We start from the raw sequence: 12,123 nt of genomic DNA on the forward strand, positions 1-12,123 counted from the left end.
ATCCGACCCGCCCCTGGGCCGCGCGGGAACCGGGCGGGGCGGGTCGTGCTCCGGGGGTGGGACCATCCAGCGCGGGGGAAAGCGTGGACGGTGTGTGCTCTGGGGAGGATTCACCCACAGTCGGGGTTGCTCCTGGGAGTCAGCGTTATCCTCCCTGCACTGACGTGGGTCCGCGGAGCCCACCCAGCCCGTCCCTGCTATGCTGCCCAGACTAACCCCCAGCCCACGGGGAGCCCGTCTGCATCCGGCAGGAGAGCGCCTCTCGATGCTGTCTTTCAGCTAGGCTCCGTGGTAGGGGCCGGCAACGTTTCTGGCCCACAGCCTGGACTGGCAGGGTGCTGGCGTGCCAGGGGTGATGGTGGGGAAGCGCCGGGGCCCGGCCCCTTCCCCGAGGTTCAAGTGACAAGCAAAATGCCTTTGCCCAGCCGGACACACGGGGCTGCTGACCTGTCGATGCCACGAGCCACAAGTGACCTGTGTGGGCAAAGCTGATGCAGAGTAGTGCCAAGCCTGGCCTGTGCAAGGGCACTGGGGAAACACCCTGTACCTGGGCCCACAAGGGCAGGTTTCCTGGGGATCACTGCTCTTCCGGCTGGTTTAGTACCCACTGCCGAGGTGTTGGGGTTAAAGCCCACTTTACAGAAACGGGAGGCTCCCCACTAGCTTGCTCCTGTGGCCCTTTGGATGAGGACAGGCGACACTTGGGGCATCTGAACCCTGAGCCTCCGCGCTTGGGCCCGCATGTAAGATGTGGGAAAAGACTTTGGAAATATCTGAAGCCCCTGGTGCGGGTGGAGGATGTTTGGCGGCTGTAGGGCCGCTTATGGTTCTGGACTGAGTCATGGATTTGGCTGGGTACATGACAAAATTCTTTTTTTTTTTTTTTTTTTAAAAAAAAAAGACTTCCCATTTTTAAACAGTACTATTCAGACCACAAACAGGCCCTGCTTGAAGACAGCAGCTCTGGCTGGGCCACCCCTGGGAGCCGCCTGCAGCCCTGCCACGGCTGTGAAAAGACACAAGCCATTAGCCCCAGTACAATTAGGGCGTCCTGCCAAATGCGCCCTAATGAGCACTTTGCAATGCGCCAGTCGAGCCCCAGGGGAACGAGCCTCATTACGCTGCTCCCGGAGGGGATGGGGCCTGCATCGAGTTTCTCTTCTCTCCCGTTTTCTAAAAACCGCAAATCACTAGCGACCTTCCCCCCACCCCTCCTTCCTTCTTCCCTGTGTAGTCAGTAAAGCGCAGTCGGCCGAAGCCGGCTGTCACGTGTAGTCGTCGCGGATCTTTGCTTGTTGCAAGGTTCAGCCCCGAGCCGGGACAAGCGCCGTCGTCTCCGGGTCGCAGCTTGACCGGACGAGGCGGGTCTGGGCCGGGACAGGCCCGGGTGGGCCCCGCGGGCCAGGCCCCCTGTAGGGGGCGAGCGCGGCCCGGAAGGATCTGCGAAGGAGCCAGGTCGGCCTGGCCATGCTCCCAGGCGGCGGCAGCAGCGGCGGCGGCGGCTCGGGGGAGCGAGGGCTGTGGCTGGCAGCCGCCCTGCCCCGCCTGCCGCCGCCAGTGGTGGAGTTCCCCGAGGACGGGCTGGAGCCGCAGTTTGACGGTGAGAGGGCCGGGGGGGCCGCCTAAGGGCCGCCATGATCCGTGAGGGAGGCTGCGCCTTTCCCGCCATTCCCGCCAGCCTGTTGTCTCCCACCCCGCGGAGCTGAGTCCTGCCTCCGGTTCTTCCCCGTCTGCCTGGCTTCGCCTCCCCTCCTCTGGGCTTTCTTTTATTTCTGTCAAAAGCATGTCCCCTTCGGGTCGGGGGTGGCAGTCCCGTGGGGGTCTGCACCCCCACCCCCCAAGCAAGTGTTTGAATCTCAAGGAAGGCCAGCCACGGAGTCCGATATGTTGTGACTCGTGACAGCCCCTCAAGAGAAGGATTTAGGATCCTAAGAAAGCAGGGCTGCAGGGGACCTCCCCAGCCAGCCTGCTCTTGAAAATGTCCAAGGGCAAATAAAGATTGCTGGCCTGTTGCAGTGGCAGCACCCTCCTAGGCGACCGCCTGCGACCGAAGCGTCTTCTGACGCAGCTTGAGGCCGTGACTCCGAGTTCAGTCCCTGCGGCCGTGCAGAAAAGCCCTGGATCATGGAAGTCCCTTCCAGCCCTGCTTCTCTAGGCGTCGCCCCCACCCAGAGCAGCATCATCCCTCTCCAAACCATTGTATAAAGATTCATAATCTGAATGCTTCGTGTAACTGTCAATCCTAACAACATGAGAGGTAATGTCCCAACCTGCCACAGGCCTTCTGGTGACCTTGTCTGGGGGGTCGCGTGGCTCCCTCCGTGGGATCTCTCGAGCATTTACTGCCAGCGTTTCAGAGAAGCAGGATGTTGGCTGCTGTGGCTCCCCTGCATTTCCTGTGCTCAGGTGTTAGGTCTGTGCTGCATCCGGGGTTGATTTGTAATCTTACGGAGAGTTTAGGTTGTGGATTGTATGGGATGGTTTGGATGGGGATGATCCCACCTGAGGCAGCGGGTTGGCCTAGAAGACCTATAGAGAAGTAGGGCTGGAAGTGTCAGGACATAGGTGACGTATAAGGGTCCCTTCCAGCCCTACTTTTCTGTGATTCTGTAAAGAAGGGGGCACAACAGCCAGGGTCCTCCTTCTGTCAAAGTTGTTTCTGTAAAGAGGAAAATTAACATTGTCAGCTGTCAGCTTTTTTTGGCCGGGGTAGTCAGTAATGTACCAATAAATATTAGCTGTGCAGCGCTAAAGATATTTTTGGCTGATACTTATGGCTAATTACTAACCATCCGTATCAGTCAATACTGACCCGATTGCCGATATGCAGTTGAGCGGCTTGGAGAGCAGCATCCTGCTGATGAGTCACCGGGAGGGAAGGGGTGTGTTGGGGCAGATTGAGGCCCCCACAGTGAGGGAGGGAGTGGGACTGGGGCATGAATGCAATCCTGGGGCAACGGGACGGAGCTGTGGGTGGCTTGTCCAGAGGATCATCATCCCAGCATTTAAAAATGGCAGCGGGAGCACTTGAACTAGAGCTCACAGAATGAGCTTTAGTTCAAGTGCTGCTGCCGCCATTTTTAAGCACTGGGACATTTATAACTGGAGTGGAGCTGAGCCAGGGCAAGGGCAGAGGTGGGCTTGGGGCTCTTTGCCCTGTTGTCTTTGCTACAGGAACCTTGCGCTGGCTGAGCTGCACCCCCTGCCCCAGCCATTCGATGAGGTTTAGTTCAAGCACCTCCACTGCCATTTTTTAATGCTGGGACAGTGATCTCCCAGACAAGCCACCCACAGCTCCGTCCCGTTCCTCCAGGGTCTCATTCATTGCCCTGCCCCTGCCCCACTCTCTTCCCTCACCATGGGGGACTTGATCTGCACCCCCCATGCCTTTTCCCCTCCACAGACTTACCTGAAAGTGCTGCTCTCCATGCTGCCGGCTGTGGTATCAGCTGATATGCCTGGTGAATAATTGGCTGTTGGTGTCAGCCAAGAAGAATCTTTATCGGTGCACCCCTAAATAAAAACCCTGACATGTAGCAACCAGCAAAATTGCCCTTTAGGTATTTGAAGAATGTTACCAAATCCTTCCTCAGTCTTCTCTTCTCCAGACTAAGTAACTCTACTTCTTTCAGCATTTTCTCATAAGTCTTGCCTCCAAAGGCCCCTAATCATTTTTGTTGCTGTGTGCTGAACTTTTTCTAATCTGTCCACAGCCTCAAAGTGCAGGGCCCAAAACTGGACACAGTTACTCCAGGTGAGGCCTCACCGGTGCTGAATAGAGCAGAAGAATTGCTTTCCTTGATTTGCAAGTGACACTCCTATTAATACAACCTACCATTCTACTGGCTTTTTTTTTTTTGGCAACTAAAAATTTTGCAATTAAGATTTTAAATTAATTACTTTGTGTTTCATTTGAAAACCTAGGCTCTTGAACTTATTTTTTTTTTCCCCCCCAGAGTAGCCATTTGTTTGATAAGGAAGGTTTAGTTAGATGAATGTCTGTAGCCATGTTGTACAATCCCTACTAGATCTGTTATTTTTATTTAAAAAAATGCACTTCTAATCATGGGGAGGCATATATGCTTTGTTAGACTTTCAATGTGAATGACTTATAAATATTGTACTAAATATTTTAGAGTAGTGGTACTCAACCTCTGGCCCAGAGAGCCATGTCATCTGGACCACAGAGCTCTGCACAGGTCTGGAAATTTGGTGGCAGCAGCGGCATTATTAGTTGCTACTTCTGTGCTGCCAAATTTCTGCATCTATGGAGAGCTTCACAAGCCAGGTAACGTGGCCCTATACCTGGAGTTGTGTCAGCGCATGGTCCATCTGATGCACAGGGTCAGATCCAGGGTTTAGGGCTGGGTCGGTGCACTGGACTGTACCCATGAACCAACCCTATATGCTGACTTTGTACAGAACAGGATCTGACCCATGAAGTGACCCAACGCCATTTGTCTGGCCTGCAGGGCTGGAAGGTTGGGCACCACTCTTAGATGAGATTCTTCTTAAGTCTTCTTAAGTGAAGCCTTTAAAAACAAATAGTATTTGCCTGGTCTCTTTCAGAACACATTTGTTGATTTCTAATGATCAAAATGCTTTACATATTTCATATTCCTAGACAATGCTGGTCTTTTAGTAGTTAGCACAGTATCTTCATTTCATAAAAAAAGTGCTGCCCCACTAATCCAGTTATGTTTTACCTGCACACTTTTGTTAGCTAAGTTTGTATTTCTGCAGCTAATCTGCTGGCTCAAGTTTTATTTTTATTGTGGCATCCAGGTTTCTGTTAAGTGTTTGTTTTTTCTTTTCAGAATCTGATCTCCCAAGTGAACTTCCAGTTGTGAATGGTTCAAAAAAATTAATACATTTCACCTCTACAGTTGCAAACCAACTTCTGATGGTTTCTCTACTAGAACATCTCTGCCACATGTATACACAAAATCCTGTTCGTTCAAGACATTTGTTCAAAAGTCAGTAAGATAAAATACAGTTTTTACTTTACTGTTATACATACCTGTATGTACCACTTTTTTAATTACTCTTTTTTTTCTTTCAAAAACAAGGTGACATGTTGTATATGGGAAAATACAATAATTTTGCATTTAGGGAAGGGCCTTTACTAGTGGTCAGCTGTAGTTAGTTTTGATAGGGATGAGTGAGGAGAAAAAGTATTAGAAAACATTTGATTTTTCAGATCCACAATCTTTCAAAAACATCACATTCTTGTTAAAAAAGAGGTGGTGTGTGAAGCCTTTTCCTGTAATATCAAATTCTCCCCAAAGCCAGTAGTGACTAAACCATGTTGTTTTCAGTTTTTATAATAAGACACATATCTTTTTAATAAAGAGCATAGCCCCAAATGCTTATAAATACTCACAGGTGGTGTATTTTTATATTGATTTTTTTTGGATCTGTGTCAATGCAAAGAGACAAGTATAGGTTCACAAAGGACTTTGTTTATAATTATTTATAGGGTAGGGAGAAAAGTACAGATGGAGATGGGCATCTAACTTTCATTAATGTTCATTGATTTAGCTGATCACTATAAAGGGTAAGTAGGGCTTATGAATAATTAGGATTACTTATGACCTGAGTATACTATTTACAATTGTAGGCCTTTGTTCAGACTTTCTTTAAAATATTCTTTATTCTGTTCCTTTGTACAGTACTCGGTCACACATTTACTAGAATGGGCCTGCTTTCCTCTTTTGCTTTCTGTGATGAATTTAGTACTTTAAGACTGCATCATAATAAAGCCATTACTGAATTAATGAAAGCAGCTAATCAACAAACACTTAATGGGGTAAGCTTTTGCAGATGTCAATAACTTATGTTACTGAGTCTGTGTATTAGACTTTCTAAAGTGACTTTCTTTGTGAAGCCATTTTCCTACCAAATCATGTGCTTTCAATATTCATACAAAAGAATGCTTAAGTTGGACAAGAATAAGTGTCTGATTTAAACAGAAGCTTGTAAAATCCATAGCACTCTTGCTTTATTAAGTCAAAGTTTTATTTTTATTCATACAGAAATTTGGACAAACTATTTTTTTAAATGTTAATTCTTTCTTAGTGAAGTTTAAGATGATAATTGGGGTTTCTGCCCTGTTGCTTGGGTTACTTGTATAAAGAAGCATGCTTAACTGTGTGCTAGATTACTTACTGTTTGTGGGTTTTTTAAATTGGATATTGTTTATTTGTAGGACCTTGAAAATGGAGATTCCCATACAGCTGGGTATGTATTCAAAGTGCTGTGCTAAGTAATAAAATAAGTGTCTGAAGCTATGCATTCCAGAAAACAGAATTCAGCCTAATGTAAAAACACTGAATGATGGATGAAGGTGAAAACCCTATAGTGTGGACAGATGCATGTAGAATGGCTGGCCGTACATGTGGCTCCTGTGGGTGGGACATCCTGCTGTAAAGGAATGTGCCCTTTATGGGGACTGCCCTGCTGTAGTGGGGGCAGTGGTGCCCTGCCATGGAGAGGGATTTGCAAGCAGAACTTGGAGCAAAAAGAGGTCTGGTTCCCTCCCCATATTTGTGCCGGTATGAAAACCTCAAGTTCCCTGCTGGTATAACGTAGGAAAGTTTAACCTCCAACCTCAAATCTGGTTGTCAGCAGCCGTAAGTGAGAGAGAATAACCAGATACCTAAAAGCAGGGCTGTCAGACTTCTAAGCAGCCAGGGGCCACACACCACATGAGCTTCCAGGGAACCCTACCATGCAGGCAACACAAACTGCCTCCCCACTTTGTACAACCATGTGGGCTAAACAAGTCCCCCATCATCATTCCCCTTGTCCTCCCACCCTACTGTGGGCACAGGCTCACCGGGCTCCTTCCAGCCATACTGCCTTGCCTCAGAGACTTGGCTGCTGCAGCAGCAGGTGCAGTGAGGGGAATGGCAGCCGTGGAGGAGCCCATGGGCTACATGTAATCCCCTTGTAGGTCAGATGCACCCCGTGGGGCACCAGTTGGACAGCCTTGCCTGAAAGGATTCTCTTGACTGGTGCCATTCTTTATTCCAACTCACACCACAGCCAGGCTTTCATGCATTAGAGGAAAGCAAATTCACATCCTCAGAAGCCAAATTATTTATGAGGAGAAGAAAATTCCTTACTGATTCCTACAGGGAACTGGCTTATAGCCCTGAAGTGTGAGGTGCATTTATAATCATCATCTTTGGTAGGATTAGTAAGTTTGCTTCACAACACACAAAAGCTGCTGTGAAATCTTTTTGGGAAAATTGGTATTGCTGACATTGGGCTTCATAAAATAAACAGCATTGCTTTTCTAATTATCACTCTACTGTTTTGCAAAGATAAGTCGTATTTAAACACCCTACTCAGAGCTTGCATCCCTACTTGACAGAAATTGATTGGGAAGCCCCATCTTACTAAGACATTTCTATATGTGTAAAATGCACAGGACCTTTTGTAATTTACTACTTAATGATAAATATAACAAAAATGAAATTATAGTTAATGTAGGATTCATTTTTATCTCATGAGGGCAGTATCCTTTATTTTGAAAGAATGTTAGTTTCTTGCTGTTTGCAATATTGGTAATTTGTGTGTGTGGGGGGGTTCTAGTTACTGATGCAAATATTGCTTTCTACACTTTTATGTGTTTTATCAGACTTTATTAATTCCATCATGTTCAGTATTTGAGAGTTTCTTTCCTAATGTAAATTATACTTCTATGTCATTGCTACTCATAATGTATACCTATCTGAGTTATAAGTTTCAATTTTGTTTTAATCAATCAAAACATTTTTGATTAGGGAAAAAGAAGCTGTCTTTGAAGCACAGACTTCACGTTACTTAAATGAATTTGAGGAGATTGCAAGGCTCGGAAAAGGAGGGTATGGCAAAGTATACAAGGTATACAGAGTATACAAGGACAAAGTATCTGCTGACTTAAATGTTGTTTATGTTTTCTGTGAGATGAGGAATAGTTTATCTGCTTTTAAAACAAGGGTGTCAAAGATTTGGCTAATGAAACCCTAGGGTCCAGCCTTGTGGGTCTTGGAATGATCCCACATGCCAAGTGTGGTATTCTCTGGCCCTGATCACATGCACTGCATGTGGCACATGGAGCTGGACTTAGTGCTGTGGCCAGTTCAGGGCATTTGTTCCACGTGGCACCCACGTTGGACTGGCCCTGCCTGCTGGCTCTGGGGTTGGTCTGGATTACTCTCACATCCTGTCTGTACATACAAGAGCTAGTGTGTAGGGCTGGTCCAGTGCAGGCACCGTATGCAGCATGTGTTCCGTGACTGACATGCATGCAGCATGAGCCCCAGGCTGGTATGTACTGTTTGTGGTGTGCAGGGCTGGACCAGACATGTGTGCTGTTGTAGCAGTGGGGGATGATCAAGGGCATGCGCTGTATGTGGTACCCTGCCAGACTGGCTCTGTGCTGGCTCCCAGACTGTTTCCAGATTAGGCCCACAGACAGACCTTATGTATGAGTCTGGGTGTAGGGCTCATGTGCAAGCCCTGGACTGGGGCAGCGCATACTGCATGTAGTGCACCAGTCTGGTCCAGGACATATGCTGCATGAGGTGCCCATGGTGGACTGGCCCTCTGTGCCAGCTGTGAGGTGTGGGGCCTGTCTGTGGGTCTAAACTGGCCTGTAGACTGGTCCCATGCCTTTCATTTGGTTCATGAGGGCCAGATGAATTTGACATTCCTGCCTTGAAACAAATATGAGCCAGTTACATTTAAGGGTTTCTTGTTTTTTGATTCAAAAGAGAGCTGTAAGGGCCTTGATGGATTTTTATATAATATACTGAGAATTTTACCCATGTGTGCAGCCTAATTTTTATTCAGGGAATAGTAAAAAAATCTGATAAGAAGTGTTCTGATATACTTATTTTAAATTAAGTACGGAAGCTGATTTTTTTTTTAACCAAATGTTGGCTGCTTTAAAAAAAATGGTCTGTGTCAACCAATGGTATATAACTACTATTAGACAAACATATAGAAAGATGTCTTTTAGATATCTTTTAGAAAAATTAAGGTATTTGTTTCAGACTCATGTAACTGGTTATTTGTTAAGGTGTTTTATAATTAGTTGCATTATCATAAACAGCAGGAAATAATTTTATATTTTTTCTGTACAATATTACAGCCTCCAAACAATTAAAAAAAACCTCCTCAGTATATTATTGATTCAACTACATGGATCATGTTGAGGATTATGACTTATAATAAAATTGGGCAAAACTCTATATTGAAAAGTAAGACAACTGTAGACATGTCCCCTTAGTCACATGCAGTTTGAATTAAATCCTCATACTACTGAAAACTGGGCAAAACTTGGCACCCTTTCCTTAGACCCTTTGGACTAAATCCTGAATACCTTTGTTGATATCATTGAGAAGTTGTCTGAAAAAGGAGAATAGAATTTAGCCTTTAGGAGTCTGTTGGTCAAATGATTTTTTGTTGTTCTAAATTTTTTAAAGTTTATTATATCTAACCTTGTTCTTTTCAAAATTATTTTCAGGTCAGAAACAAATTAGATGGTCAATTCTATGCTGTCAAAAAAATACTTATTAAAAAGGCTACAAAAAGGGATTGTATGAAGGTATGATTTTTTCCTGAATTGAAACAGTGATTTGCTGCCTACTATAAATTAGTTCCTAATATCATTTAGTAATATCCTTAATGATGCTTATGCCAAAACAGTAAGCAGGCATGTCGGGCATTGTCCTTCAACAAGGACAAGTGCAAAGTCTTGCACTTAAGACGGAACAGTCCCCTGCACCAGTACAGGCTGGGGGCTGAATGGCTGAGCAGCAGCTCTGCAAAAAAGGACATGGGGTTTACAGTGAACAATAAGCTGAATTTGAGCCGACCATGTGCCCCTGTTGCCAAGAAGGCTAACAGTATACTTGGCTGCATTGGTAGGTGTGTTGCCAGCAGGTCAAGGGAAGTGATTATTCCCCTCTATTCAGCACTGGTGAGGCCACATCTGGAGAACTGTTCAGTTTTGGGCCATCCACTACAGAAAAGATGTGGACAAATTGGAGAGTCCAGTGGAGGGCAACAAAAATGTTGAGGGGGCTGGGGGACATGACTTATGAGAAAAGACTGAGGGAACTGAGCTTATTTAGTCTAGAAAAGAAGAGACTGAGAGGGGACTTAATAGCAGCCATCAACTACCTGAAGGGGGGCGTTACAAAGAGGATGGAGGTAAATTGTTCTCAGTGCTGGCAGATGACAGGACAAGGAGCAATGGTTTTAAGTTGCAGCAAGAGAAGTTTAGGTTAGATATTAGGAAGAATCTTCTCACTAGCAGGGTGGTAAAACACTGGAACAGATTACCCAGAGAGGTGGTAGAAGCTTCATCCTTGGAGGTTTTTAAGACCTGGCTGGGCAAAGCCTTGACTGGGATGGTCTAGTTGGGACTGGCCCTGCTTTGAGCAGGAGGTTGGACTAGATGACTTCATGAGGTCCCTTCCAGCTTTAACTTTCTTTGAATGTATGATTCCAATAAGACTGGTATATTACATTCTTCTGAACAGGAAGGATTTACATGTACTCCTCACTTAATGTTGTCCCGGTTAATGTTTCATTATTATGTTGTTGATCTATTAGAGAACATACTTGTTTAAAGTCCTGCAGTGTTCGGTTATAACGTTGTTTGGCCACCACCTGCTAGTAAGTAACTACTGTGACGGAATTGGATTTGCTTAACATCGTTTTGCTTAAAGTTGCATTTTTCAAGAACATAACTATGACATTAAGCAAGGAGTACCTGTACTTCTCTTAATGTAGCTGTATTTATTCCCAGTCTGAGCCTAGTAGTTTGCAAGATGTCCCAAGCACCTTAAGAATTTCCTAATTCAATGAGAATGTTGAGATCTTTACTGTTGTAATTTTTCTGGCAACTCTTAAGTTACAATAATGGGTAAAATAATTTTATGTGGAAAATCATTACTTTTTATTCCTTTTTGCATTTGTTTTTTATGGGGAGTGTAAGAAGTTCATAAACTTTGCTTTTTTTTTAGGTACTACGAGAGGTTAAAGTGCTGGCTGGTTTGCAACATTCTAATATTGTAGGTTATCACACTGCTTGGATAGAACATGTTCACCCAGGATGCTCAAAAGGGGAGTACACGTAATTGTTAGTAATTCTGATCTGTTTATGCAATCTGCGTTATTATTTGGCAGGGGAACTGTAGACTTTTCCAAATAATGTAGTCAGCCAAACTAAGGCAACTTTGAATTTAAGACGACCCCCCAAATTAGATTCTATACATGGAACATTATAAATTTCTTATAATTTTCCATGTAAGGAATCTAAAAATTGGAGCTTCATCTTAAATCTCCCCCCCACCCAGCTGCAGCAAGGAAAACAGAAGCTGGAGGGCAAGCAATGGGTAGGTAAGTGGCAAGGAGGTCTTGCAGTCTGACCCCAGACCCCACACCTTGTCCCCATGCCACATGCTCCCCACCCTGTGCTGCCACCCCCCAACACCTGCCTGCTAGCCACTTGCCCTCCCCCATCCCTGCCACCTACCTCCCCCACTGCTGCATGCTACTCTCCAGGGTGGCTCTACTCTGGGTCTCTTGTCACTCCCTGGCTTAGCAGGGAGCCAAGGAGCAATGCAGGATCTCAGGGCAGAGCCAGGGTAGGGGATTTAGGTCAGAGCCAGGCAGCAGTGAGATCCAGTGCTGATACTCTTGCGGTTTTCTGGCTCTGTACTGGGTCCTGCTGCTCTCTGGCTCCATGCTGATTCCTTAGCTGCTCTCTGGCTCTCTACTGAAGAAGTTGAATTTGCTAACAAGTTTTAGTGTCAAATCTGTGTTGGAGCCTGGAGATCCTTTTCAATACACTCCTTTTTCTGCTCTTCATTGCTTCACAACTGAAGCAATCTAGAAATATTTCATGGCTACCTCTTTTGCCCTCCATGGTAGGGGTTTTAAAAATCTTTAGTGATCTGATTTAGATCTTTTCTATGGCTTCTGCATTCCCTGGTGGCAGATTCTGATTCTGAGACATCAGTACCTGTCTGAAAATGACAGGAGGAGACTGATTCACCTTACTGTTTTAACTGTGTATATCTTCTAGTTTTCCTTTCTCTTGCATCACCTTGTTCTCTCAGC

The 12,123-nt window shown here is 45.6% G+C and overlaps 1 protein-coding gene across 2 annotated transcripts in view; it reads left to right on the forward strand.

Annotated features, from left to right (window-relative positions):
• Positions 1-1,451: 1,451 nt before the first annotated feature.
• The window catches only part of EIF2AK1 (eukaryotic translation initiation factor 2 alpha kinase 1), a 37,747-nt gene continuing 27,075 nt past the window's right edge, over positions 1,452-12,123 (forward strand). For both annotated transcript variants that reach the window (XM_019512872.1, XM_019512871.1), the window contains exons 1-7: positions 1,452-1,600; positions 4,818-4,976; positions 5,673-5,809; positions 6,209-6,240; positions 7,791-7,890; positions 9,518-9,598; positions 11,025-11,124. In XM_019512872.1, the coding sequence (XP_019368417.1) occupies positions 1,468-1,600; positions 4,818-4,976; positions 5,673-5,809; positions 6,209-6,240; positions 7,791-7,890; positions 9,518-9,598; positions 11,025-11,124 (742 nt within the window). In that variant the 5' untranslated portion in view covers positions 1,452-1,467. The remainder of the gene's footprint in view (positions 1,601-4,817; positions 4,977-5,672; positions 5,810-6,208; positions 6,241-7,790; positions 7,891-9,517; positions 9,599-11,024; positions 11,125-12,123) is intronic.

Source organism: Gavialis gangeticus, unplaced genomic scaffold, assembly GCF_001723915.1.
Source record: "Gavialis gangeticus isolate Ggan-Ray unplaced genomic scaffold, GavGan_comp1, whole genome shotgun sequence".
Taxonomy (NCBI): Eukaryota; Metazoa; Chordata; order Crocodylia; family Gavialidae; genus Gavialis; species Gavialis gangeticus.